We start from the raw sequence: 27,108 nt of genomic DNA, 5'->3' as shown, positions 1-27,108 counted from the left end.
AAACAGATCTTGTGGCGGGAGCAGAGGACAGCGAGGTTCAGGCACGACTCCAGGAGTCAACCCCTGGATCTCGGAGGCTCCCCACCCGCGCACATTTCCCTGACTTAACCCTCCCCTCCCCAGTCTTTCAGCCCTTTCCACCCAAGTGGCCCCTGTGGGGGGTCACTGCCTGGTTTTCACCCTGATCTTCTGGGATGCGGCAGATGCTGGCTGGATATGTGTTCGCTGGTGTCCTTCCGTGATCCCCGTCTGTGGCTGACACCATCTGTGGCCCAACATGACCCCAGCCAGAGCCAAGGGGAATCATTTCTTTTTCCATTTAACATCCTATGTTATTACTTGGCTCTTAGCATTCATTAATTCATTCAGCAGCTCTTCATGGAGCTTTGGCCTTAGCCCATGCACTGTGGAAGTGACAGTGAACTAAGCCAACCTGGCACTTTGGGAGGCTGAGGTGGGAGGACCGCTTGAACCCAGGAGTTGGAGACTAGCCTGGGCAACATCTCATCTCTACAACAAGTAAAAAATTAGCCAGACGTGGTGGCAGGCACCTGTGGTCCCAGCTACTCAGGAGGCTGAGGTGGGAGGATCCCTTAAGCCCAGGAGGTCAAGGCTGCAGTGAGCCATGATTTTGCCACTGCACTCTAGCCTGGAAAACAGAGCAAGACCTTGTCTCAAAGAAAAAAAAAAAAAAAAGGAGGAGACAGACAACATACATGTTGGAGAAAATGGAACAGCCACTGGAGGGACCTCTTTAGCTGAGAGTGGGGGTAGCTCCCTCAGAAAGTGATATTTTTGAGCCAAAATCTGGCCGACAAGCGGGAGTCAGCTGTGCAAAAGAAGGGGGAAGTGCGTCCCAGGCAGAGAAAGTGGCAGTGCAAAGGCCCAGAGGTGGGTGCCTGCCTGGTGTTTGAGGAATCAAGAAGGCCATGAGCAGCCAGGTGTGGTGGCTCATGCCTGTAATTTCAGCACTTTGGGAGGCTAAGGTGGGTGGATCACTTGAGGTCAGGAGTTTAAGACCAGCCTGGCCAATACAGTGAAACCTCATCTCTACTAATACAAAAATTAGCTGGGCGTGGTGGTGCATGCCTGTAATCCCAGCTACTCGGGAGGCTGAGGTAGGAGAATTGCTTGAACCCAGGAGGTGGAGGTTGCAGTGAGCTGAGATGGTGCACCACTGCACTCCAGCTCAGGCCTGGGCAACAGATCAAGACTCTGCCTCAAAAGAAAAAAAAAAAAAAAAGGCCATGAGAGAAGGGGAGAAAGGAGATGAGGTGGGAAAAGTGGAGTGGGGCCAGATCTGGTGGGCCCTGTGGGCCATGGAAGGACTTTGAACTTCATTTTAGGTGTGGTAAGGGCTAGTAGAGGGCCTTGGGTAGGGGAGGGGTATGACCTTTACTGTGTGAAACTTGAGTGAGTGAGGGGATGAGGAGGAAGCATAGAGACCCTCGGGGAGCCATCTCAGCAGTCCAGGCAGAGGCTTATATAATACACATCGGCGTCCTGGGGTGGTGCCAGGTACACAGCAGGCGCTGCAGGATGGAAGTCATTGCTGTTACTGTTTTTGTTTATTTGAGACAGGGTCTTGCTCTGTCACCCAGGCTAGAGTGCAGTGACACAACCACGGCTCATTGCAGCCTCAACCTTCCAGGCTCAAGCAATCCTCCTGCCTCAGCCTCTCAAGGAACTGGGCCTACAGAAGGTGCATGCCACCATGCCAGGCCAATTTTTTTTATTTTTTTGGCAGAGATGGAGTCTCACTGTGTTGCCAGGGCTGGTCTCAAACTCCTGGGCTCAGGCAGTCCTCCTACCTTGGCCTCCCAAAGTGTTGGGATCACAGGTGTGAGTCACTGCACCCGGCTTGCTGTTATTATTTAAAACTCTGGGCTGGGCGCAGTGGCTCATGCCTATAATCCCAGCACTTTGAGAGGCCGAGGCGGGTAGATCACTTGAGGTCAGGAGTTTGAGACCAGCCTGGCCAACATGGTGAAACCCTGTCTCTACTAAAAATACAAAAATAAGCTGGGCGCGGTGGCGCATACCTGTAATCCCAGCTACTCAGGAGGCTGAGGCAGGAGAATTGCTTGAGCCCAGGAGGCGGAGGTTGCAGTGAGCCGAGATTGTGCCATTACACTCCAGACTGGGTGACAGAGCCAGACTCCATCTCAAAAACAAAACAAAACAAAAAACAAAAACCCTTTGGAATCAGGCACACCTAGGTCGCGGCTGTGACTTGAGCTCTTTGTGGCTGGGTGCATTGGAGCCAATTATTTAACTTCGCTGAGACTTCACGCTGTCATCTGTAAAGTGAGTAGGGTGGTGCCAGGAGTGTTAAAGCAGGTAAGGGACAGATGTAACGTTTTGGGCACAGGGCCTGGCTCGTGGTTGGTTCAATATTTTTGTCATAATTTCTAGTCAGCAGCAGGAGGATAACGAAGGGGTAAGCGGATAAGAGCAGCTGCTATGTTTGAAACGAGTAATCTTTGAGGGGCTTTTTGGCTAGTTCCTGCCGCTAGCCCTGGCAAAAGGCAGGTTTGGAGGGTGGTAGTGGGGAGGGAAGGGTACAAAGGGTGTCTCCTCTGTATTTGGTCACCAAATAATGTCTCAGCATCTAGAACAAGGCACAGAGTTCTAGCTTGGGGACTAGAAAGAGCCAATAATACTCATGATAGTAATGATAACAGTAGTAATAGCCAACACTTACCCACTGTTGAACTGCAGGTAGTAATTAAGGTAACACTAGCTAATGTGATAGTGAAACCCTGAATCCTCGGAGGCTTAGTGCAATAGAAGTTTATTTCTTATTCATGAAAAGTCCTGTTGGGTGTTTGGCAGGTGGCTTTCTATGTGGCGACCCAGGGACCAAGATCCCTTCTGTCTTGTGGTTGCGGCATCCCCTAGGACCTTGGAGTTATTTCCTTCTAGCTGATGGACCAGGAAGGAGAGAAATAATTTTATGGGCCAAGCCTAAAGTGGCACGCTGTCTTTCTGTCTTAATTCTGTGGACCAGAACTTGACCACATGGCCATATCTGACTGCAAGGGAGTCTGGGAAATGGCTTTTAGCCATATTCCTAAGAGGAATCGGAAATGCTTTGTGGTGAGCACATTGCAGTTTCTGCCACACCATATCCAGGCATATAGCTTAGCATGAAGTATTTTATTTAATGCTCATGCTAGAAACAGGCACCATTATTATCCCATTTTGCAGATGAGGAAACTGAGGCTCAGAGAAGTGAAGACACTGGTGCAGGGTCACACAGCTGGTGAGGGGCTGGTGAGCCAAGATTGGAGTCCAGGTGGCCAGATGCTGAAGCTGTTAGCATCCAGATTTCTAAGAGGAATTCAGTCATTTTTTTTTTTTTTTTTGGAGAATTGGGTGGAAGCAGTGGACACATACACGAGGTTCAGATATGACTTCCTGGGACCCACAGAACCCAGCAGGACTCTGGGGGAGAACTTTGGGGATGGAGCCAAGGGTGAGTGTCACCTGGTGCCAGGGGCTGACATCCTGTCCCCTTCCTCCAACCCTTAGGGCCGTGGTCAGGAGAAGGCACAGAATAATTCAGTTCAGTCCCTCAAGGACATCTGGGGCCCCCTCTGCTGAGCTGGGCATGCAGGGCTGGACATGCTGGTCCAGGGGTATTTTTGGCTTCCCCCCTGTTCTGGTGGGCAGGTGTGCAGCCTGTAGAGGGGATTTTTTGGAGGCTGCCTAGAGGTAGAAGAGTGGGCGTCCCTGGGGTTTGTAGTGGCAGCTCTATCTGCTGGCCGGTTTAGTTTTTTTTTTTTTTTTTTTTTGAGACAGAGTCTCTCTCTGTCACCCAGGCTGGAGTACAGTGGTGCGATCTCAGCTCACTGCAACCTCTGCCTCCCAGTTTCAAGTGATTCTTGTGCCTCAGCCTCCCGAGTAGTTGGGACTACAGGCACCCACCACCGTGCCCAGCTAATTTCTGTATTTTTAGTAGAGACGGGGTTTCACCACGTTGGCCAGGCTGGTCTAGAATTCCTGACCTCAAGTGATCGACCTGCCTCGGCATCCCAGTGTTGGGATTACAGGCATGAGCCACTGCACCTGGCCAGTAGCTGGTTTAGTTTTGCCCAAATCTGGCTTGCTTGCCATTGCAACTTGGCAACATTTATCTTTTCAGACCTGTTTCTTGGTTTTCCATTTGCAGGGCAGTTTCCTTAGTTGGGCGTGAGCGGTCCAGCCTGGACTGATGAGCATTTATACAGCACCGTGGCATTCTGGGTCTGACCTGGATACAGAAGTAGAGCCTCAAAGTGCAAATGCCTTGGCCTTGCCCTTCAGTCACTCACTGGGAGGCTGCTGGTCTAAGTGGAATGAGCTTTGGGCTCACCACTTCCCTGAAGCATGTCGCCTTGAATAGGTGAGAGCCCAATCTCCCTGATCCTCAGTTTTCTCATCTGGAAATAGGTTGAAGTAAGGATTTAATGAGATAATGTGAATATGCCCCCTTTGGGGCACAGCATGGAGCAGAGGGCACCCAGGGACGGAGGGCTGAGACATAGCAGTGTAGCAGGACGAGCCGCAGGCAAAACTCCTCAGTCACCAGGTTAAAGAGGGAAGGAGCTTTATTCGGCCGGGAACTTCAGGAGACTTGCGTCTTAAAAGCCGAGCTCCTCGAGTGAGCAATTCCTGTCCTTTTTTAGGGCTTACAACTCTAAGGGCAGGAGCCCAGACACGTGATGCTAATGACAATAGGAACAGCGGCCCCCATTGGCTAATAGCTCACCACCTGCCAGGTGTGGTAGGTACTATCAGTCGCATTTTTTTGTTGTTTTTGGTAGGACAGAGTCTTGCTATGTTGCCCAGGCTGGTCTCAAACTCCTGGGCTCAAGCGATTCTCCCATTTTGGCCTCCCAAAGTGCTGAGATTATAGACCTGAATCACCATACTCGGTCTAGTCTCATTTTATTTTATTTTATTTTTTTGAGACAGACTCTTGCCCTGTCACCCAGGCTGGAGTGCTGTGACACAATCTCGGCTCACTGCAACCTCCTCCTCCTGGGTTCAAGTGATTCCCCTGCCTCAGCCTCCTGAGTAGCTAGGATTATATGCACATGCCACCACGCCCCAGCTAATTTTTTTTTATATTTATTTATTTATTTATATTTTTGAGACGGAGTCTTACTGTGTCGCCAGGCTGGAGTGCAGTGGCATGATCTCGGCTCACTGCAACCTCTGCCTCCCAGGTTCAAGCGATTCTCCTGACTCAGCCTCCCAAGTAGCTGGGACTACAGGTGTGCACCACCATGCCTAGCTAATTTTTGTATTTTTAATAGAGACGGGGTTTCACCATGTAGGCCAGGATGGTCTTAATCTCTTGACCTCCTGATCCGCCTGCCTCAGCCTCCCAAAGTGCTGGGATTACAGGCCAATTTTTGTATTTTTAGTAGAGATGGGGTTTCACTATGTTGGCCAGGCTGGTCTCAAACTCCTGACCTCAAGTGATCTGCCTGTCTCAGCCTCCCAAAGTGCTGGAATTAGAGGCTTGAGCCACTGCACCTGGCCTGGTCTAGTCTCCTTTTAGAGATGAGAAAACTGAGGCTCAGGGAGGTAACCTGTTCAAGGTCATGAACTGTCTTGAACACCATAGTTGCAAGTGACAGAGCTGAGTCTCACATGCAACCTCAGACCTGATACTGACTCCAGAGCTGTGCGCCTAAGCACTAGAGCACATAGCCTCCTTGCCCCAGGGAAAGAACAATGGGAGGTGGTGGGTGACCTCTGGGTCTCAGGGCCCTGGGATATAGGGACTGTGCCTTTTTTTTTTTTGAGACAAAGTTCCACTCTTGTTGCCCAGGCTGGAGTGCAATGGCGCGATCTTGGCTCACTGCAACCTCTGCCTCCTGAGTTCAATCGATTCTCCTGCCTCAGCCTCCCAAGTAGCTGGGATTACAGGTGTGCACCACCACACCCGGCTAATTTTTGTATTTTTGGTAGAGACGGGGTTTCACCATATTGGTCAGGCTGATCTTGAACTCCTGACCTCAGGTGATCCACCCGCTTTGTCCTCCCAAAATGCCGAGATTACAGGCATGAGTGCCTGTGCCTGGCTGGGACTGTACCTTCTGGATTTTCAAATGAATGAAATGAGTATTTCTTGAGTGTTGACCACGTGACCCCCCAGCACCATGTCATGTGCTGGGTATGCACACACGATACTGTTTCATCCCCGGACGGCTCCGAGAGATGAGTACCAATATTATCACATCTTACGTAAGAGGACACTGAGTCTCAGAGAGGCAAAGTCAGTGTCCCTGGTGCACCCAGCTAGTGGGGGCTGGGGTGGGTGTGAAGGGGCCAGAAGCTTCCCAATAAGTGCCTGAAGGGCAAGGCTAGGGCATTTGTAGTTCGAGGCTCTACCACTGTGTCTAGGTCAGACCTAGGAATGCCGCAGGTGTTGCATAAATGCTCATCAGTCCAGGCTGGACCGCTCATGCCCAACTAAGTGCCAAGCCTGGCCTGGGTGATCTCACAGCCTGCATTCTTTGCCCTACACCTGTTGTGGGAAAACGTACTCCCAGCATGCTGTAAATCCTCTCATTCTTAGCTAACCATGTGACTCCCGTTCTGGGCCAGAAAGTCCTAAGTCACAAATACTTAGGACTCTGGCCTTTCCCGCCGCATGGCTACTGACCCCACCCCCTGGGCTTGGAGGGCTCTAGGACCCAGCAACCTGCGCAGGGTGAAGAGTGTGTGAGGTCCTGACCTCCAGGTGTCTCCCCTGTTTCCTCCTCCCATTCCCTCTTCTCTCTCCTCCCTCCTTTTCTCTCCCTTCTCCTCCCCTCTCTTCATCCTTCCTCTTCCTTTGGCTCCCTGCCTCTGCTTCCCTCCTCTCCTGTCCTTTCCCATCCCCTCCCCCCTCAGCCCACATCCTGCTCCTCCCACCGCGGTGGTCACATGGGGGCGCCGCCGGATTTAAGCTTAATCTGCCTGGTGCTCAGCACAGCATCCTGGCTGTGGCGCGTGCTGACTGAGCTAGTCTTGGGGTCCTGGAGAAGGGGGCTGGAGGCATGCCCACAGCCTCCCCCCCATGAGCTTGGGGCTGGCGGGGGCACAGGAGGTGGAGCTGACACTAGAGACGGTTATCCAGGTGGGTCCTGGGGGCTGTGCCCACCCTGTCTGGGGCGGGGTAGCGTGGACTTAACAGGAGTGGTGAGAGGTGTGTGCGTCTTGGGGGTCAAGGGGTGGGAGAGGTGTGGTGGTGGTGGGGTATACAGGGGCCCCCCGCTTGCAGTTCCTGGCAAGATGGGGGGCAGAGGTACACACAGGGTGCACCTGCTGTGGCTCCCTCATCCCAGTGCCCTGGGTTGGGAGAAGGGGGTCTCTACTGCCAGATTTTAGGGCTTGGGGGACCTCTGGCATAGCCAGATCCTCATCCATCTAGGGTCGGAACCGGATTGGAGCCCCCAACACTGGACTGCCTCCAGTGGGGTGTGGGAGTTACCCGTAGGGTTTGGTTCTCATCTCTGGCCCTGGGCCTTCTTCCTGGGGCAGTGAGCACACAAGAGGCTCCTCCCATGGGGATTTTTTGGATTCTAACTCCCAGGCTTCACTCCATCTTGAGGGGGCTCCTGGGGACCCGTATCTTGGGCAGTAGGACTTTGTGGCTCTCCCTACGAGGCCAGGGAGCCCCAGGTCCCATGTCCCCTGAAGACCCTCTCGCTTTTCCCACAGACACTGGAGAGCAGCGTCCTGTGCCAGGAGAAAGGCTTGGGTGCGCGGGACCTGGCCCAGGACGCTCAGATCACCAGCCTGCCTGCCCGCATCAGGGAGATTGTCACCCGCAACCTCTCCCGGCCTGAGAGCCCAGGTGCCACCCCCATCCGCTCCCCTCCACAAACACCACCCACATTTTACCTCTTCTTATGTCCCTTTCCTGAGCAGTCACCATGATGATCATGACTGTAACTCGCTGTGGGGCAGGCACAGCTTTATGACAGAAGAACCCATTTTACAGATGAGGAAACAGAGGCTCAGGGATGTAATTTGTCCAGACTTATTCCGCATGTGGTGCAACTAGAAGGAAGGGCCGAGCATCTCCTGCGTGCTTGCCTGTAGCCTGCTGCAGAGATGTGAACCCCAAATCCCGTATTCCCACCCGGGGAAGGTGTGAGCTGGCTGAACCCAAGATACAGGAAGAGGGCAGCTCAGCTCAGACCAGGGTTTTGCGGAAGTCTGAGTGGATGGCGCTGTCCATCCGTTTCCCACGTGGGCAGGAAGGCGGATGGTCCCTGCTCCTCTCAGTGGGTGGCGCACACGGTGTCGTTATGTGGCTTGAGGATCTGGGAAAGGCACACTCAGTTGCAGCTGGTGTGCTGGCGTGTGGCGTTTTGGTGCTCTAACCATTGTCTGTGTTCAACTCCCAAGCTACAGACGGGCCCCCTCCTTGGGAGCGCCAGGGATGTTGGCGCCCTGGAGCCCCAGACAGGGAGAGACTCAGAGGGCCCTCACCCTGACACCTGGGGTGTATGTCCAGTTCTCCCAGGGTAGAAGGGGAACCCACAGGAGGTGGACAACCCCGCTTCTCCCGCTGGCCTTTCTTTCCCTCTTCTCTCTTTCTCCTTCTCCTCACAACCTGACCTATGCTATGCTCTCCTGAGCCCTAGCCTTTAAAGTTCCATGAAGCCCTTCTCTTGAGCGAGGCTTTGATGCTTTTCTGGGAGGATCTGGTTACTACTATTCTACCTTTTTTTTTTTTTTTTTTTTTGAGACAGAGTCTCGCTGTGTTGCCCAGGCTGGAGTGCAGTGGCGCAATCTCAGCTCACTGCAACCTCCACCTCCCCGGTTCAAGTGATTCTGCTGTCTCAGCCTCCCGAGTAGCTGGGACTACAGGCATACACCACCATGCCCAGCTAATTTTTGTATTTTTAGTAGAGACAGGGCTTCGCCGTGTTGGCCAGGCTAGTCTCAAACTCCTGACCTCAGGTGATCCTCCTATCTCGACTCCCAAAGTGCTGGGATTACAGGCGTGAGTCCGTGCCCGCCCCACCCATATTACAGATAAGTAAATCTGAGGCCCCGGAGAAGAAGACTAATTGGAAAAGGAGGGAGCAAGAACTCAGGGGTCTCCTGGCTCCTAGACTGAGCGTCTCTCCTGCACCTCCCAAACCTGCTGGGCCACACTTTAGCTGGAGTTGTGTTCACTTTACGTCCAGCTTTGTATCCCCTCCTTGCCTTCCTCCCTGTTCTCAGCTCTGTTTGCAGGCCTGGTGCTGCAGCCATTCCTACCTGGACTCCTCCCAGGGGCCTGGATGGTTTTCTTGCCCTCCCTGTTGGAGGGAGGATGTCCCACTGGACCCAGAAGCCAACCATGTGCCCACTGTCCCTTGCCAGTCCTGCTGCCGGCCACGGAGATGGCATCGCTGCTGTCGCTGCAGGAGGAGAACCAGCTGCTGCAGCAGGAGCTGTCCCGCGTGGAGGACCTGCTGGCCCAGAGCCGTGCCGAGCGCGATGAGCTCGCCATTAAGTACAATGCGGTCAGCGAGAGGGTGGGTGCCGCCCAGGTGGTGGACTAGGCCAGGGTTCCCCTCGTTCAAGGGCAGGGAGGCATCTAGACCAGGCCCACACACGGGGCAAAAGATGGGCCCTGGAGTCAGGTTGGCCTGGGCTTGGATTGAGGCTCTGCCACGTTGAGTGGCGTTGAGCAAATCACTACGCTCTTTAAGCCTGTTTTCTGTAGTGGGGATTGTAATGGGACGTGGAATTGTAGGAATCAAGGAGATAATAGAATAAAGTGCCTTGCACCAGGGGTATTTTGTTCCCATCTGTCCCAGGCCTGTTAGGGGTGTGGGACACAGAGAATGAGATCCCTAAAGATTCCTGCCCCTTGAGTTTCTGGGCATCTCCCATTGCCACGGGCCTTGGGGTTGAGGCAGTGGCTGGATGCTGGCTCGAGGCTGGTGTGGGCACCCGCGGTGTTCTGCAGCCCATCTGGGGCAGCCACAAGACCTGCCGCCACTGCCTATTGGAATGAGTTCCAGGCAGGGAAGGAAGGAGAAGCAGGCCTGTCTTCATGTCCAGGCAGGATTCACATCACCCATGCTGCAGGCTTGTGGGGGTCCCAGGGTGTGGGGCGGGAGCTGGGTGTGAGCCGGTGCCAGGGGTGCGGGATGCTCTTGATGCACTGTCTGCTTTGGGCCTCCGGGTGGCCGGGAGGTGGCCCTGGGAAGTTGGTGGTGGCTGAAGATTGGTAAGGGACGCTCACAGCTGGGACAGAGTGTATGTGTGCAGATGAGAGGCATGCAGGTGGCAATAATGTATTAACAGTAGCTACTGTTTATTGAGTGCCTACTATGTGCCAGGCACGTGCTGAGTGTTTCACATTTAATACACCAAGGTCGGGACCATTATGATGCCCATTTAACAGAGGAGAAAACAGAGGCTCAGGGAGGGGAAGCACCATGCTGGGGGCACACAGCCAGTTAAAGTTAGACACCAGGTCTTCCAACTCCCAGCCCAGGGCTCTGTTTGGTTTCTAAACTAACCCAGTCTAGAAACAAAGTTCTGAAGTTTCGTTTCCTATGTATGGGAAGAGACACTGGGCTAGGGATTTCAGGGCACAGCTGGCCCCCGCAAAGTTGGAAGGGACCCAGAGAGGCAGGGGCTGGCCCAGGGTCCCCTGTGTGGTAGTGGCAGAGCTAGGGTTGGCATGGGACCCCTGAGCTGGACTTGTCCAGGCTGGAGTCTGCATTGGCAGGAGGGTGTGTTGTGTTCCTGTGTATGACTGTGGGGTGTGCCCGTGTCCTGGGATTTGCCTGGCTGGACAAATCCCCGACTAGTTGGGACTTGTAGAGGAGCAGAGTAGGCGGCCCACAGTGGCCCCTGGCATGAGGACAGTGGAGAGCTAGTTTTCCCAGGGTCTGCAGCAGGTGTGTAGGGCACGCTGGCCCCAGTCATGAATTGTGGGTGGTGATGGGGCCCTGAGCCAGGCACCCCTTTCTTTTGGTCCACGCATGGCACAGTGCCACACCCCCAGGGGCTGCCTCTTAAATGCCACCTTCTGAAGCTAGCCCTGCCCCCAGGTTGGCAGGGAAGGGAAGAGGTGGGAGGTAGCAGGTTCCTCCTCTGCTGGGACACAGCTGCTGGGGCTGGGACTGCAGCACAGGGGGTCTGAGTTAGTCTAGAAAGCTCCCTCCTGTGGTTAGGGGGGGCCCAAATGGCACGCAGAGGGCGCCCGCTGCTTCAGTTGTCCTCTATCCACCATGGTTTGAATGAGGCCCCACCTGGAGGCAGGGGTGGAACAGGAATGACCTCAAAGGCCTTTCCTGGAGGGTGGGTCCCCAGAGAACTTCAGAGCCTAGAGATCACCTCATCACAGATAGGGAAAGTAAGTCCGGGAGAGGGGCATGATAGGCCCAAGGTCAGTGGTGGTCCTGGGATGAGGCCCTTGGTCCAGGGCTCTGCAGTTGGGCAACATTCTCTTTCCCTGCCACCCCCTTGTCCCCATGGCCACAGGTGGCAGTGCCTGCCCCTGTGGCCCTCACTGGCATGTTGGGCTGGGTTGGTGGGCAGTCAGCGAGATTGTTCTGATCTTTCCAACCCTGCAGCACCCCTGGCATGGGGAGCGGAGGGAGGGTCAGGTCTGTGTCCTGTTAACTGCATGTCCTGCAGGGAAACTGAGGCACTCCCAGAGGCCACCTCCCAGCCAAGAGAGAGGACCTCAGGGCCCCCAGCATGGGGGTCCCCCCTTCTTGCTGTCCCTGAGAAGCAGGTGTAGGCGCAGCTGGGAATGGAAAGGAGGGAGTGGTCACGCCTCCCTTGGCTCCAGAGGACAGACCCCCTGGGCTCCCTCGTGTCCATAGCAACCTGGAAAGAGTAAATTGAATGGCGGTCTGAGGGCAGCGGTTGCTAGGGGAGACAGTCAACTTCTTTCATCTCTGGCTTAGTGGCAGCCTCCTTCCCTTTTGAATTACAAGTAAAATTGAAAGGCTGTTTTGTGCAGGGTGAAGTTTGTGGAAAGGGGTGAGGTGTGGCCGAGAGGGCCCTGGCTCTGGTTCTGAGCATTGGAGAAGGGGGAGGAGAACCCGGCAACGGCCTGAACCCCTCTGTGTCCCAGAGGCAAACAGCACCTGCTTAACACAGATATGCAGTGTGTACACGACACGGGCTACACTGGGCCCCACACAGAGACACACAGATGCACAAAACATGCCACAAACAACATAGTGAGACCCTAAAACCAGGCCACACAGAAATACTCCAATTCACAGAATATGCACAGCGTAACCCGCACCCACAGCCAGATGCCACACAACCCCCATAGTGAGACCCTAAAACCAGGCCACACAGAAACACTCCAGTTCACAGAATATGCACAGTGTTACCCGCACCCACAGCCAGATGCCACACAACCCCACACAGGCACAGAACAGTCCCCCCACCACCGCGGACCCATAACAACCATATGCAGATGACACAGCACGCTGTCTCCCACCTCATGGGTGCACACGGACAGGAAAAGCATACAGTTCAACACAGCCACCAACTGGCCCACAAAGGTATGCCCAGATGCACAAAGTGTGTATCACACATACCAGGGAGCCCAGGCACACTCCCCAGACCCACCACGTGCGGTTGTACGCTTGCCCCACCAACACACAGACATATACCCTGATACACACAGCCAGGCCCAACACCCGCGCCACAACATAGACCTTCAGCCACAGATGCCGCCTTACCCGTTCACGGGAAGGCTCAGATGCACCAAACAGTCGACGTGAACTCAGCACCCACACACTACACACACAGTGTCCTGCGTGGAGACAAATGACAAAATACACCCCACTCGCACCTAGTGAGAGCCACCAACATCAGTGCACAGCCTGTGTGGCTGCCTCAGGCCACCGCCACCACACACAGATGTGGACACCGCTCACCATTGACCTCAGTGGGCTTGGCACAGACACTTGACAGGCCTGCAGCCGCCATCCAGGCAGAAACCCCCTACTTCCACCTCCCCTGCACAGCCTTGGACTGTGTTCCTCCAGACTCAGGGGGAAGCCCCCAAGTAGTCACAGTTAGCTCCTCCCTATTGGTGGGGCTGCCATGCACGTGTCCCGGGGGTGGGGTGGGTAGAGATGTCCTTGCTTTGTCTGTGGCTCATAGAACATCTCTGGGCATATGGGGTCAATGCAGGCCTGGAGGGCACCTTCCCTACCGCTAACCTGGCCTGGACCCAAGACCCGAGATGAGCCTGGGTGAGAGCAGCTGCCCTCCTGTTGGCTTCCTGTGGCTGGCGTGGCCCTGCACGGGTGGGCTTTTGAATGCCTTGCCTGGTCTGTAGCAGGCCAGGTCCTGAGGATGCAGATGGTGAGTGCGGGGCTAGCATCAGAGTAAGCTGGGCTGGGGTGTTGTCGCTGCCAGGTGCCCTTGAGCCACTGTGTGCTCTCCCACTGCCCTGCTCCTCCCTCACCTCCCTTCCCCCAACAGCTGGGGAAGATGAGGGGCCACCTGGGGCCAGCAGGTGCCTTAAGGGAGTTGAGAGGGTTCTATGGCTGGTAGGGACAGCCAGAGCCCACAGGGGTCTGAGGATGCGGGGGATGGAAGCTTCCTGGGGGTGGAGGAAGGGCAGCAGCAACAGAGGCTTTCCTGCAGTGAGGATGGAGGGGACCTTTTTTTTTTTTAAGACGGAGTCTTGGGCCGGATGCTGTGGCTCACACCTGTAATCCCAGCACTTTGGGAGGCCGAGGCGGGTGGATTACGAGGTCAGGAGTTCAAGACCAGCCTGGCCAACATAGTGAAACCCCATCTCTACTAAAAATACAAAAAATTAGCCAGGTGTGGTGGCGTGCACCTGTAGTCCCAGCTACTTGGGAGACTGAGGCAGGAGAATCATTTGAACCCGGGAGGTGGAGGTTGCAGTGATCGGAGATCGAGCCATTGCACTCCAGCCCAGGAGACAGTGCAAGACTCTGTCTCAAAAAAATAAATAAATAAAATAAAATAAAAAATAAATAAATAAAGATGGAGTCTTGCTCTGTCGCCCAGGCTGGAGTGCAGTGGCACGATCTCGGCTCACTGTAACCTCCGCCTCCCAGGTTCAAATGATTCTCCTGCCTCAGCCTCTTGAGTAACTGGGATTACAGGTGCATGCCACCACGCCCAGCTAATTTTTGTATTTTTAGTAGAGACGGGGTTTCATCACGTTGGCCAGGCTGGTCTTGAACCCCTGACTTCAAGTGATCTACCCACCTTGACCTCCAAAAGTGCTGGGATCACAGGCATGAGCCACTGCACCCAGCCAGAAGGGGGCATTAATATGCAGGCGCCGTATAGGGCAACATCTGTGTGCACCTCTTACAAATCTTAATGCTGTGTATATGAGAGGGTTCCTTCGTGTCCTCCGGGAATGTTTGAGGTTGCCTGTATGTGTTATGTGTGTGCATATCTTTAAGCTCAGATATGCATAGACAGATTGACACCTCTGTTTTGAATGTATTCCCATGAGCTCATCCCATTAATTCACTATCGCAACAAATATTTACGGAGCGTGAGCCACGCCATTCCACAGCCACCATTCTAGTACTAAGATACAATGAGGAACAAAAAATCCAGGCTTTCCTGAGCTCACATTGGGGTGGGGGCATGGTGGGAAGACACAGGCATCAATGTAATAAACACAAACCACGACAGGGCTAAGTGTTCTGGAGGAGAGGCGCATGGTGTACTGAGGCCCCTGAGGTTGACCCAGGTGCACCTTTGAGCTTTGCCTGCATGGTTTGGGTTTGTGGGCTCACCTGCATGTGTCCATGCATGCCCTGTCTGTGTGCCCGTGCATGGCTGCATCACCCCATGTACACATGCACTGCCCCTGGGCTTGCCCACATGTACTGCTCCCCAGGGCGCCAGGCTATCAGCCTACAAGGCATTGTGGGTCTGGGCCCAGCCTGCCACCCCCTACAGAAGCCTGAGCCTGCCTTCCCAGGAGGCCCAGAACTCTCACCCAGGGCCCTTCCCTGCAGCTGGAGCAGGCTCTGCAGCTGGAGTCTGGGGAGCTGGAGACGCAGGAGCCCAGGGGGCTGGTACGGCAGAGCGTGGAGTTGCGGAGGCAGCTGCAGGAGGAGCAGGCCTCCTACCGGCGCAAGCTGCAGGCCTACCAGGAGGGCCAGCAGCGGCAGGCCCAGCTTGTGCAGCGGCTGCAGGGCAAGGTCAGGACCACCCACTGCTGCTCCTGTCCTCCCACCTGTTCACTTTGCCCCGCCCCAACCCCTGGGGCTCACCATCAGCTCCCCATCCCCAGATTCTCCAGTACAAGAAGAGGTGCTCAGAGCTGGAGCAGCAGCTGCTGGAGAGATCTGGAGAGCTGGAGCAGCAGCGGCTGAGGGTGGGTGCCAGTGTGGGGCAGGGGCAGGCCCTGCCCTCCACCTGCCCAACCTGATGCTTTAACCTCTCTCCCACCTAGGACACAGAACACAGCCAAGACCTGGAAAGCGCCCTCATCCGGCTGGAGGAGGAGCAGCAGAGGTGAGGGCGCAGCAGGGAGGGCCAGGGCTGGCAGGATGGCCCCCTGCGTGAGTGCCTACTGATCCCCTGTGCCCCATTCAGGAGTGCCAGCCTGGCCCAGGTGAATGCCATGCTCCGAGAACAGCTGGACCAGGCAGGCTCGGCCAACCAGGCTCTGAGTGAGGACATACGAAAGGTGACCAACGACTGGACACGCTGCCGCAAGGAGCTGGAGCACCGGGAGGCGGCATGGAGGCGCGAGGAGGAGGTGGGCATGGGGGTACAGGGAGGCCAGCCTGACCCAAGAGGAAGGGGCACTGCAGAGGAGGGAGGACTCAGAAGCCTGGAGAGGGAGAGGAAGCACTATCCAAGGGAGCCTGTTAGCAGAAGTAAATAGCCGTCATCACAATAGCTGGTCTTTATCAGTGTGTAGCATGTACCATGTGCACGGTGTGCATTGACCTTTGTTCCTCATGATAACTGCATGTGGTAGGTGCTATCATTCTCCTCATTTTAAAGAGAGGTTAAGGCCAGTCGCAGTGGCTCACGCCTGTAATCCCAGCACTTTGGGAGGCTGAGAGATCGTGCCACTGCACTCCATCCTGGGCAACAAAGCAAGACTCTGTCTCCAAATAAGTAAATAAATAAATAGAGTTTAAGTAACCTGCCCACAGTCATGCAACTGGCAGCTGGGATGCAAAGCTAGGTCCCTTGCATTTTTGCCCTTCGTTGCTGCCTCTTGCAGCCGAAAGAGGACTTGAAACCCAGGTCCCTGTGCAGGAGGGAGCCATGAGGCTTGGGAGGCTGAGCATGGCCGCTGCAACACAGCTCTGTGCACAGGCCCACAGGAAGACCCAATCCCTGAACGACGGTGCCTCCCAGGATGGTCGGAGATGAGGGAAGCAGTGGGAGGGAGTAAACCCGCTCTCACACCAACCCTTCCCTCGGCATGTCTTCCCTCCAGTCCTTCAACGCCTACTTCAGCAACGAGCACAGTCGCCTGCTCCTCCTCTGGAGGCAGGTGGTGGGGTTCCGGCAGCTGGTCAGCGAGGTGAAGATGTTCACTGCGAGGTGAGGCCTGGCCGGGGACGGGGCAGCAGCTGAGAGCCAGCCCTGCTCTTTATGTCCAACTGAACTCAGTTGAATTTCAGTTCAACTCAACGCACTTACTGTGCACAAGGGCCGGTGAGGACACAGAGGCAACTTGTAATAACCATTACCACAGTCGTGGCAGTCAGCATTTATTAGATGTTTACTCTGGGCTAGGCTCTTTGTATATTTCATTTCAACTAGTATTCACAGCTTCCCTGTGAGGTAGGAACTGTGTTCATTCACATATTACAGATGAGGACATTGTGGCGCAGAGAGGTTGAGTGATCTTCCTGAGGTCACACAGTAGTACATAAGTGGCTGAGTCAGAGTTTGAAGTTCCTGATTTTTTTTTTTTCTCAGACAGAGTCTTGCTCTGTCACCAGGCTGGAGTGAGGTGGCACGATCCTTGGATCACTGCAACCTCCACCTACTGGGTTCAAGCAATTCTCCTGCCTCAGCCTCCTGAGTTGCTGGGATAACAGGCACATGCTGCCACACCCGGCTAATTTTTTTTTTTTTTTTTTGTATTTTAGTAGAGACGGGGTTTCACCATGTTGCCCAGGATGGTCTCGAACTCCTGAGCTCAGGCAATCCGCCAGCCTCAGCCTCCCAAAGTGCTGGGATTATAGGCATGAGCCACAGCGCCAGGCTGAAGTTCCTGATTTTAATCCACTAGAATATTCAGCTTTGCTACCAAGGACCTCACAGCCTCTTGTGATGAAAAGATGTAGATCCCCAAAATTCTAGGCTGGGCACGGTGGCTCACGCCTGTAATCCCAGCACTTGAGGAGGCCGAGGCGGGTGGATCACCTGAGGTTAGGAGTTCAAGACCAGCCTCAACATGGAGAAACCCTGTCTCTACTAAAAATACAAAATTAGCCAGGCATAGTGGTGCATGCCTGTAATCCCAGCTACTCGGGAGGCTGAGGCAGGAGAATTGCTTGAACCTGGGAGGCAGAGGTTGCGGTGAGCCAAGATCCCGCCATTGTACTCCGGCCTGGGCAACAAGAGCGAAACTCCATCCAAAAAAAATAAAATAAAATTCTAGACTGAGGAAGCAAGTGGTCAGTGATACGTACGTGGAACAGAGGGAATGTCCTCGAGGCTCAGAAGGATGGGAGGGGTGGGGAGGTCAGAAAAACCACTTTGTGGAGATGGAATTTGCACAGAGCCTCAAGGGATGGGTAGGGTTGAAGCAGAGCAGCAGGCGCTCCAAGCAGGAGCAAGGCATGAGCAAAGGCATGGAGGTGGGAGCCCATGGCAGCCAGGGGGGTTGCAATGAAGAGCTGGTACAGGGAAAGGAGAGCCTGCCTCAGCGGGGGAGCTTGGGCCTGCCTGATCTTTGAGCAGGGGTGTCTGATCTGTGTGAGCAGTCAGCTCAACAGTAGTGTCAGGGAGGCTGCGGAGAGAGCCCCAAGGCAGGAGGCCAAGGTATTTCATTTAGTGCGTTAAAAACATTTTAGTTAGTAATCTTTTCTTTTCTTTATGGCTCACTACAGCCTCAGCCTCCTCGTCTCAAGCAATCCTCCTACCTCAGATCCTGTGCAGTTGGGACCACAGGTGCATGCCACCAGGCTTGCTGATTTTTTTATTCCTTGTAGAGTCGAGGTCTCACTTTGTTGCCCAGGCTGGTCTTGAACTCCTGAGCCCAAGTGATCCTCCTGCCTTGACCTCCCAAATGCTGGGATTACAGGCGTGAGCAACCACACCTGGTTTAATAATCTTTTCTTAATATCATCAAATAGCCAGTGTCTAAATTTTCCATATGTCTCATAAATGTCACAGATAGGCCAGGTGCAGTGGCTCACGCCTATAATCCCAGTACTTCAGGAGGCCGAGGCGGGCGGATCACCTGAGGTCAGGAGTTTGAGACCAGCCTGGCCAACATGGTGAGACCCCTATCTCTACCAAAAATACAAAAATTTTCCAGGTGTGGTGACACATGCCTGTAATCCCAGCTACTGGGGAGGCTGAGGCCCCAGATTCGCCTGAACCCAGGAGGCGGAGGTTTCAGTGAGCCGAGATAACACCATTGCACTCTAGCCTGGGTGACAGAGTGAAACTCTGTCTCAAAAAAAAAAAGTCACAGATAGTCTTCCTTTAGTTTTTTCTTTACAATTTGTTTGAATCTAGATCCATAGACATTTACAAAATGTAAATGGTTGCTTTGTCTTTTTTTTTTTTTTTGAGATGGAGTCTCACTTTGTTGCCCAGGCTGGAGTGCAGTGGCAGGATCTTGGCTCACTACAACCTCTCCCTCCTGGGTTCAGCAATACTATGGCTTCAGCCCCCTGAGTAGCTGGGATTACAGGAGTGCGCCACCACGCCCAGCTAACTTTTGTATTTTTAGTAGAGATGGGGGCTTCACCATGTTGGCCAGGCTGGTCTTGACCTCAGGTGATCCACCTACCTTGGTCTCCCAAAGTGCTGGGATTACAGGCCCAAGCCACTGTGCCCGGCCCCTGCTTTGTCTTTGAAGTCCCTTTTAACTTATTTGTTCAGGAAACTGGGCTAGTTGTCCTTGGAGATTCTCATGGTCTGGATTTTGCTGGTTGCATCCTTATGGTGTCATTTAACATGTTTCTTTATCCCATGTATTTCCTGTAAATTGGATGTTGGATCTAAAGCTAGGTCAGATTCAGGTTCTTCTGCTTGCTTTTTTGTTTGATCAAGACTCCATAAGTAGAATGTATTCTTCCAGCAGGATGCCCCTATGCCAGCTGTCTCTCTTTTCAAGATCCAACCCACTCATCAGAGGCTGCAAAACTGTGAGCTTCTCATTTAGTCACTCCTGTGTATGTTAATTAGAATTCTGGAATGAGGCACTTTCTCTCCTTACTATTAGAACCAGTGGTACTGTTCATTCAGGAAAGGAAAGGATTTAACCTGTATTATGGACTGAAAATACATTTTTTTTTTTGAGACAGTCTCTCTCTGTCGCCCAGGCTGGAGTGCAGTGGCACAATCACAACTCACATTAGGCTTGACCTCCCAGGCTCAAGTGATCCTCCCACCTCAGCCACCCAAGTAGCTGGGACTACAAGTGTGCACCACTATATCTAGCTAATTTTTGTTTGTTTGTTTGTTTTTAGAGACAGGGTCTTGCCATGTTGCCCAGGCTGGTCTTGAACTCCTGGGCTCAAGCAGTGCACCTGCCTTGGCCTCCTAAAGTGCTGGAATTACAAAAATGGGCCACCATGCCTGGCCTTAAAATACAAAACAAAAACAAAAACAAAAATTTTAAGTAGCCTTTAAAATTTTTATATTTTACTTTTGATTAAGTCACATGTTCACAAGGTTCACATTTCAAAAGGGTACACAGTAAAATGGCTCCCTCTCACCTCTGACCCCAGATATTCCTCTTCCCTCCTTGGAGGCAAGCAGCATTATCAGCTTCTTTTTCTTTTTATATATACAAATTTTTTCTTTTTTCTTTTTTGCTGCTGCTTCTTCTCTTTTTTTTTTTTTTTTGGCCACCAAGTTACCATGAGAAGCATTATCAGCAGTTTCCTTTTTTTTTTTTTTCTTTTTTGAGATACAATCTTGCTCTGTCTCCCATGCTGGAGTGCAGTGGCACGATCTTGGCTCACTGCAACCTCCGCCTCCCGGGTTCAAGCGATTCTCCCACCTCCGCCTCCCAAGTAGCTGGGATTACAGGCATGAGCCACCACACCCAGCTAAGTTTTGTATTTTTAGTAGAGGTGGGGTTTTGCCATGTTGGCCAGGCTGGTCTTGAACTCCTGACCTCAGGTGATCCTCCTGCCTCAGCGTCGCAAAATGCTGGGATTACAGGCATGAGCCACCATGTCTGGCCTATCAGTTTCTTAAGTGACCTTCCAGGGTTATCTTACATAATCAAATAAAGCAGATCACACACACACACAGAGACACACAGACACATGCACACTTTTTTGCATATACGCCTGGTAAAATTTCATCTTCACAGTTCTTGAAGATGCTTTCCTCACCTACTAGTTATAACTGGGAGGTGGTTCTGTGTCAGGCCAGGAAGAACTTCTCCACCGGTTTTTTTGTTTTGTTTTGTTTTGTTTTGAGACGTAGTCTCACTCTGTCGCCCAGGCTGGAGTGCAGTGGCCCAATCTCGGCTCACTGCAAGCTCCGCCTCCCGGGTTCACGCCATTCTCCTGCCTCAGCCTCCCGAGTAGCTGGGACTACAGGCGCCTGCCACCTCACCTGGCTAATTTTGTTTTTGTATTCTTAATAGAGACGGGGTTTCACCGTGATAGCCAGGATGGTCTCGATCTCCTGACCTCGTGATCCGCCCGCCTCGGCCTCCCAAAGTGCTGGGATTACAGGCATGAGCCACCAAGCCCGGCCTTCCACTGGTTTTTCTTGGCCACAGAGTGTTCCACAGAATGGATGTACCATCATGTACTTAGTAGCAGTCCCCTTTTGATAGACATTTAGGTTGTCACCAGGATTTCTTACACGAGCAATGCTGCAGTGAACCTCCTTGTCCACAAGCCATCTCCTCTGTGCTGGGGTATATCGTTGGATACGTTCTTAGAGGAGGAGCCGGTGGGGAAGGTCCTATGCATGCATAGTTTTCAGAGCTCTCCCTCAGTGCCCTCCGTTATGGTTGTATCACCCTCCCACCAGCTGTGTAGGGGAGGGCCTGTTACCCCAGAGCCCCTCCTTGTGTATTATGTATCCCTTTTTTTTTTCCCCCAATCTGAGAGTGGACAAATGGCATCCCAGTGTAGGGTTTTTTTTTTCTTCCTCTTTAGTTTTTGAGATGGAGTCTCACTATGTTTCCCATGCTGGCCTCAAACTCCTGGGCTCATGCAATCCTGCCTCAGCTTCCCGCATAGCTGGGACTGCAGGTGCATGCCACCGCACCCAGCCTAGTATAGTTTTATTTTTATTTTATTTATTTATTTATTTTGAGACACAGTCTTGCTGTGTCACCCAGGCTGGAGTGCAGTGTCATGATCTCAGCTTACTGCAGTCTCCACTTCCTGGGTTCAAGCAATTCTCCTACCTCAGCCTCCCAAGCAGCTGGGACTACAGGAGTGCGCCACCACGCCTGGCTAATTTTTTGTATTTTTAGTAGAGATAGGGTTTCACCATGTTGGCCAGGCTGGTCTCGAACTCCTGACCTCACGTGATCTGCCCGCCTTGGCCTCCTGAAGTGCTGGGATTATAGGTGTGAGCCACCACGCCCTGCCCCAGCGTAGTTTTAATTTGTAGTTGGGAGCAAGCCCCATCCATCCCCAGCCTGTGCTCTCTCCCGAAGGGACCTGCTGCAGCTGGGAGGGGAGCTGGCCCGGACATCACGAGCTGTCCAGGAGGCGGGCCTGGGACTGAGCACGGGCCTACGGCTGGCAGAGAGCCGGGCCGAGGCAGCCCTGGAGAAACAGGCCCTGCTGCAGGCCCAGCTGGAGGAGCAGCTGCGGAACAAGGTGCTCCGTGAGAAGGACCTGGTGCAGCAGCAGATGCAAAGCGACCTGGACAAGGCTGACCTCAGTGCCAGGTGGGTACCTGGTGGATGCTGCACGAGGCAGGCGTCCCTGCAGAAGGTAAAACTGGAGAGTTGGGGAGAAGGGAGCATCTGTTCACTAGGAGCAGGGCCTTCCTTTGTGAGCTCAGCCAGTCTTCCCATGCACTGAGGTTCCGAAGGCACTTGCCCAGTGTTTATCATAAACAGCTTAGCCTCCTATGACAGAACTTGTGGCCGGGTGCGGTGGCTCACACCTGTAATCCCAGCACTTTGGGAGGCCAAGGTGGGGGATTACCTGAGGTCAGGAGCTCAAGACCAGCCTGTCCGACAGGCAAAACCCTGTCTCTACTAAAAATACAAAAATTAGCTGGGCGTGGTGGCACGTGCCTGTAATCCCAGCTACGAGGGAGGCTGAGACAGGAGAATCGCTTGAACCCGGGATGTGGAGGTTGCAGTGAGCCAAGATCACATCTCTGTGTTCCGGCCTGGATGACAGAGCGAAACTCTGTCTCAAAAAAAAAAAAAAAAAAAAAAAAAAAAGAACTTGTGCCCCTTACTCCTGCCACCTGGACAAGTCCTCAACTGCTTTCCCATGAGATAAAGCTGGTGGGAACCTCATTCCCATTTCACAGATGAGAAATGTGAGGTCTGGAGAGGAGCTGGGACTTGTCTGAGGTCACACAGCCAGGGAGGTGGATGTTATGGTCCCTGCCTCAGGTTTGGAGAAGCATGGTGGACACAGAGCTAGTGGATTTGAGAGGCTGGGGTGGTCCCCTATTCACCTCTGTTGCTCCCCCAACTCCAGAGTGACAGAGTTGGCCCTGGCAGTGGAGCGTCTTCAGAAGCAGAATCTGGAGAAGGATCAGGTCAACAAGGACCTCACTGAGAAGCTTGAGGCCCTGGTGAGCTGCAGGTGCCCCTGAGATGGGGCAGGGTGGGATGGGGTACCGGCCAGATCCATGGACACAGGCTTAGGGCTGGGCTGCCTGGGCCACCCCCAGCGTCCCACTCACACTCAGGTTCAGCCCTCACAGGTGTGCAGGCTTTGTGGGAAGCACACTCACCTCCATCCCATTTCTTCCTCCCAGCAGCCCTGTAGCATAATCCTCATGACACAGATGGGGAAACTGAGGCCCAAGAGGGGAAATGCTTGTCCAGTCTCAGAGCCAGTAAGCGGGAGAGTCGGGACTTGAACTCACGTCCGTGCTCTCCAGGTCCAGATGCTGCCTCTGGCAACCTAGCTGCCCCCCACCCCCACCAGTGGGACACTCACTCCCCCAGGGTACAGCCTGGTTTGGTCACCCCTCTGTGTGGGGCCTGGCCTGGGTTCTAGGTCCGGCTCTCCTCCAATCGACTGTGTGACCTGGGGCAGGACATAGCTCTTCTCTGGGCCTGGTCTGTTCAGTGAGGGCCTCGGGCCTGCTGTGGGGTCTACCAGGTGGCTGGCCTATGGACATGGCTTCAGAGGCCACCTGGTCAGTCGTGGGCCAGGTAGGGAGGGAAAGGGGAGGTTTCAGATAAGACAGAACCCCGACCACCCTTCGTCTCCCTCACCGTACTCCAGGAATCCCTGCGGCTACAGGAGCAGGCGGCCCTGGAGACAGAGGATGGAGAGGGGCTACAGCAGACCCTAAGGGACCTGGCACAGGTGTGAGCCCAGAGAGGCGGGAAGACAGCGCCCTGCCAGGCAGTCCCAGGCTCCCCCGCCACGTCTTTCGGTGACCTGGGACTGAACTGCAAATGGGTGGGGGCCTGGGACCCAGGCTGTAGCTGCTCAGCACCCCTGCTAGCTCACCCAGCCTCTGCCCTGGGGAGCCCCCAGTCTCAGAGGGGAGGCACGGCCCTTTGGGAGCCCACCTGTGAGCAAGGCCAAATGATGTCTTCCCAATAAATGGGAGGCCTCAGCGGCGAGCCGAGGACTGAGCTAGTGGAGGAGGTGAAATCAGGAAGGCTTCTTGTAAGAGGCAGCATTTGGAATGAGGCAGCCCCCAGCCTCGCCTGGGCGTCTTTGCCCAGCTAACCCCGCGGTTCCTAACTCAGCAGCCTCCTTCTGCCTCCCTCCCCCACCCTCAGGCCGTCTTGTCAGACTCTGAGAGCGGCGTCCAGCTGAGCGGCTCTGAGCGCACCGCGGATGCTTCCAATGGCAGCCTGCGGGGGCTCTCGGGCCAGCGGACCCCGTCCCCACCGCGGCGCTCCTCGCCTGGCCGAGGCCGTTCACCCCGCCGAGGCCCCTCCCCGGCCTGCTCAGACTCCTCCACGCTCGCCCTGATCCACTCCGCCCTGCACAAGCGCCAGCTGCAGGTCCAGGTAGGAAGGGGCTTGGACGTTCTGGGCGCAGCCAGAGGCCTGGGGGAGGGGCTCGCGCCCTCCGGGTGGGGGCGGGGGCGGGGGTGGGTCCGGGGCCAGGGTCCGAGGGAGGAGTCTGAGCGCCCTGGGGTGCAGCCAGAGCCCTGAGAAATAGTGTCTGAGGGTGTCAGGACCCCCAAGGAGGTGGCCGAGAGCTCTGCGGTGAAGCCGAGCCCAGAAGTGGGGGTGCTTGGGTAGCTGGGGGTGGGCGCTTGGGCAGCTGGTGGAGGGAGGAGGTTGCAGCAGTGTTAGGGTCCTGGTAGAGAGGGAGACAGGTCCCTGGTCATACAGAGCCAGGACCCTGGGAAAAGGTCTAGCAAGGGGAATCAGAGTTTGGGAACTAGGGGCAGAGCCAGGGTAGGGAGGAGTCTGAGAGTGGAACCAGGATGCAAGGGGGAGGAGCCTGGGAGCCCTGGGGGTGGGATCAGAACCCAGGAGACGGATGTGCCTGGGGGTTTGTCTGGCATCCAGGGGACTTTGATAGGAGTTGTCCGGGACCCCAGGGAGGTGAGGGCTCAGAGGGTGGTGAGGGCACATAGGAGGGGAGCGGAAGCCTGGCTCTCAGGCCTAGGCCCCTATCCTGCCCCAGGCCAGGTCCAGGCCCTGGACCCCGCCTAGCGTAGGCTAATGTGTATCCCTGGAACCAGAAGAGAGTAGGTGGCTCTGGAGGCCTCTCAGGCCCCCCCAGACTCTGTGACCCCCCACACCCCAGGACATGCGTGGGCGCTATGAGGCAAGCCAGGACCTACTGGGCACCCTGCGGAAGCAGCTTAGCGACAGCGAGAGCGAGCGGCGGGCCCTAGAGGAACAGCTGCAGCGCCTGCGGGACAAGACCGATGGCGCCATGCAGGCCCACGAGGACGCCCAGCGCGAGGTGCAGCGGCTGCGGAGCGCCAACGAGCTCCTGAGCAGGTGCCGGGGAGGTCTGAGCTGGGGGGTACTGAAGAATAAGTCACCGTCTGGGCATAACACCAGTCAAGCCTTATGCATATGGCTCTGCACTAATATGGTCGCCACTAGCTGCATGTGCCTATTAACGTTTATTTATTTATTTATTTATTTTTAAAATGGAGTCTCACCCTGTCGCCCAGGCTGGAGTGCAGTGGCGCCATCTCGGCTCACTGCAAGCTCCGCCTCCTGGGTTCACGCCATTCTCCTGCCTCAGCCTCCCGAGTATCTGGGACTACAGGCCCCTGCCACCACACCGGGCTAATTTTTTTTTTTTTTTTTTGAGACGGAGTTTCACTGTGTGGCCCAGGCTGGAGTGCAGTGGCGCGATCTTGGCTCATTGCATCCTCCTCCTCCCGGGTTTAAGCAATTCTCACCTCAGCCTCTGAAGTAGCTGGGATTATAGGTGCCCACCACCACGCCCGGCTAATTTTTTTTGTATTTTTAGTAGAGACGGGGTTTCACCATCTTGGCCAGGCTGATCTTGAACTCCTGACCTCATGTTCTACCCGCGTCCATCTCCCAAAGTGCTGGGATTACAGGCATGAGCCACCGCGCCCGGCCAACATTTATTTTTTAGTATTCAGTTTTGTTTTGTTTTGTTTTGTTTTGTTTTGTTTTGTTTTGCTTTGCTTTGCTTTGCTTTGCTTTGCTTTGAGTCACACTCTTGCTCTGTTTCCCAGGCTGGGGCACAATTGGTCCATCACAGCTCACTGTAGCCTGGAACTCCCAGACTCAAGCGATCCTCCCACCTCTACCTCCCAACTGCTCCTAGTTGGGGGCCTGGGCCTGGCCTGGGGAAGGATATGGGACCGAAGCCTGAGAGTTAGGTTTCCACTCCCTTCCTCTGTGCCCTCATCACCCTCTGAGCCCTCACCTCCCTGGGTTCCTGGGCAACTCTGATCTCAGCCTCGAGGATAGTAGACAAGCCGCCAACATTTCTAAATTTTTTGTAGAGATGGGGGTCTCACTATGTTGCCCATGCTGGTCTTGAACTCCTAGCTTCAATCACTCCTCCCACCTCAGCCTCCCAAATTGCTGGGATTACAGACATAAGCCACTGTGCCTGGCTCTATTAAAATTTAATTAAAAATTTTAAAAAGTGAAAATTCAGGCTGGGTGTGGTGGCTCACACCCAGCTTCCTGGCCAACATGGTGAAACCCTGTTTCTACTAAAAATACAAAAATTAACCAGGCATGGTGGCATGCTCCTGTAATCCCAGCTATTCAGGAGGCTGAGGTGGGAGAATCACTTGAACCCCGGAGGCAGAGGTTGCAATGAGCCAGGATCGTGCCACTGCACTCCAGGCTGGGAGACAGAGCGAGACTCCATCTCAAAAAAAAAAATAATAATAATAATGCTGGGCCTGGTGGCTCACACCTGTAATCTCAGCACTTTGGAAGTCCAAGGCGGGCGGATCATGAGGTCAGGAGATTGAGACCATCCTGGCTAACACAGTGAAACCCCGTCTCTACTAAAAATACAAAAAGTAAATTAGCTGGGCGTGGTGGCAGGCACCTATAGTCCCAGCTACTTGGAAGACTGAGGCAGGAGAATGGCCTGAACCCGGGAGGCGGAGCTGGCAGCGAGCCGAGATGGCGCCACTGCACTCCAGCCTGAGCGACAGAGCAAGACTCCGTCTCAAAAAAAAAAAAAGAAAAAACTCAGTTCTTTAGTTGCCCTAGCCACATTTCAAGCACTCATCAACCATACATGGCCATAGAACATTTCTGTCATCTCAGAGAGTTCTATTGCCAGCACTATTTTGGACTGTATTTCTTGGAGTTTTTTT

The 27,108-nt window shown here is 54.2% G+C and overlaps 1 protein-coding gene across 3 annotated transcripts in view; it reads left to right on the top strand.

The window, feature by feature from the left end:
* The first annotated feature begins 3,354 nt into the window (after positions 1 to 3,354).
* The window catches only part of CROCC (ciliary rootlet coiled-coil, rootletin), a 56,712-nt gene continuing 32,958 nt past the window's right edge, over positions 3,355 to 27,108 (top strand). Inside the window, exons 1-13 of one of the 3 annotated variants that reach the window (XM_016954892.4) lie at positions 3,355 to 3,478; positions 7,702 to 7,837; positions 9,220 to 9,515; positions 14,988 to 15,173; positions 15,266 to 15,349; positions 15,428 to 15,489; positions 15,571 to 15,736; positions 16,433 to 16,539; positions 21,818 to 22,054; positions 22,827 to 22,923; positions 23,586 to 23,669; positions 24,095 to 24,328; positions 25,080 to 25,279. In XM_016954892.4, coding sequence (XP_016810381.3) covers positions 3,413 to 3,478; positions 7,702 to 7,837; positions 9,220 to 9,515; positions 14,988 to 15,173; positions 15,266 to 15,349; positions 15,428 to 15,489; positions 15,571 to 15,736; positions 16,433 to 16,539; positions 21,818 to 22,054; positions 22,827 to 22,923; positions 23,586 to 23,669; positions 24,095 to 24,328; positions 25,080 to 25,279 — 1,955 coding nt within the window. In that variant the 5' untranslated portion in view covers positions 3,355 to 3,412. Of the gene's footprint in view, positions 3,479 to 6,966; positions 7,118 to 7,701; positions 7,838 to 9,219; positions 9,516 to 14,987; positions 15,174 to 15,265; positions 15,350 to 15,427; positions 15,490 to 15,570; positions 15,737 to 16,432; positions 16,540 to 21,817; positions 22,055 to 22,826; positions 22,924 to 23,585; positions 23,670 to 24,094; positions 24,329 to 25,079; positions 25,280 to 27,108 lie in introns of those variants that run through there. The other 2 variants (XM_513109.7, XM_009449179.5) reach the window with 2 other exon arrangements.

Source organism: Pan troglodytes, chromosome 1 (genome assembly GCF_028858775.2).
Source record: "Pan troglodytes isolate AG18354 chromosome 1, NHGRI_mPanTro3-v2.0_pri, whole genome shotgun sequence".
In the NCBI taxonomy this organism is placed as follows: domain Eukaryota; kingdom Metazoa; phylum Chordata; class Mammalia; order Primates; family Hominidae; genus Pan; species Pan troglodytes.
This window is presented reverse-complemented; position numbering and strand designations above follow the sequence as displayed.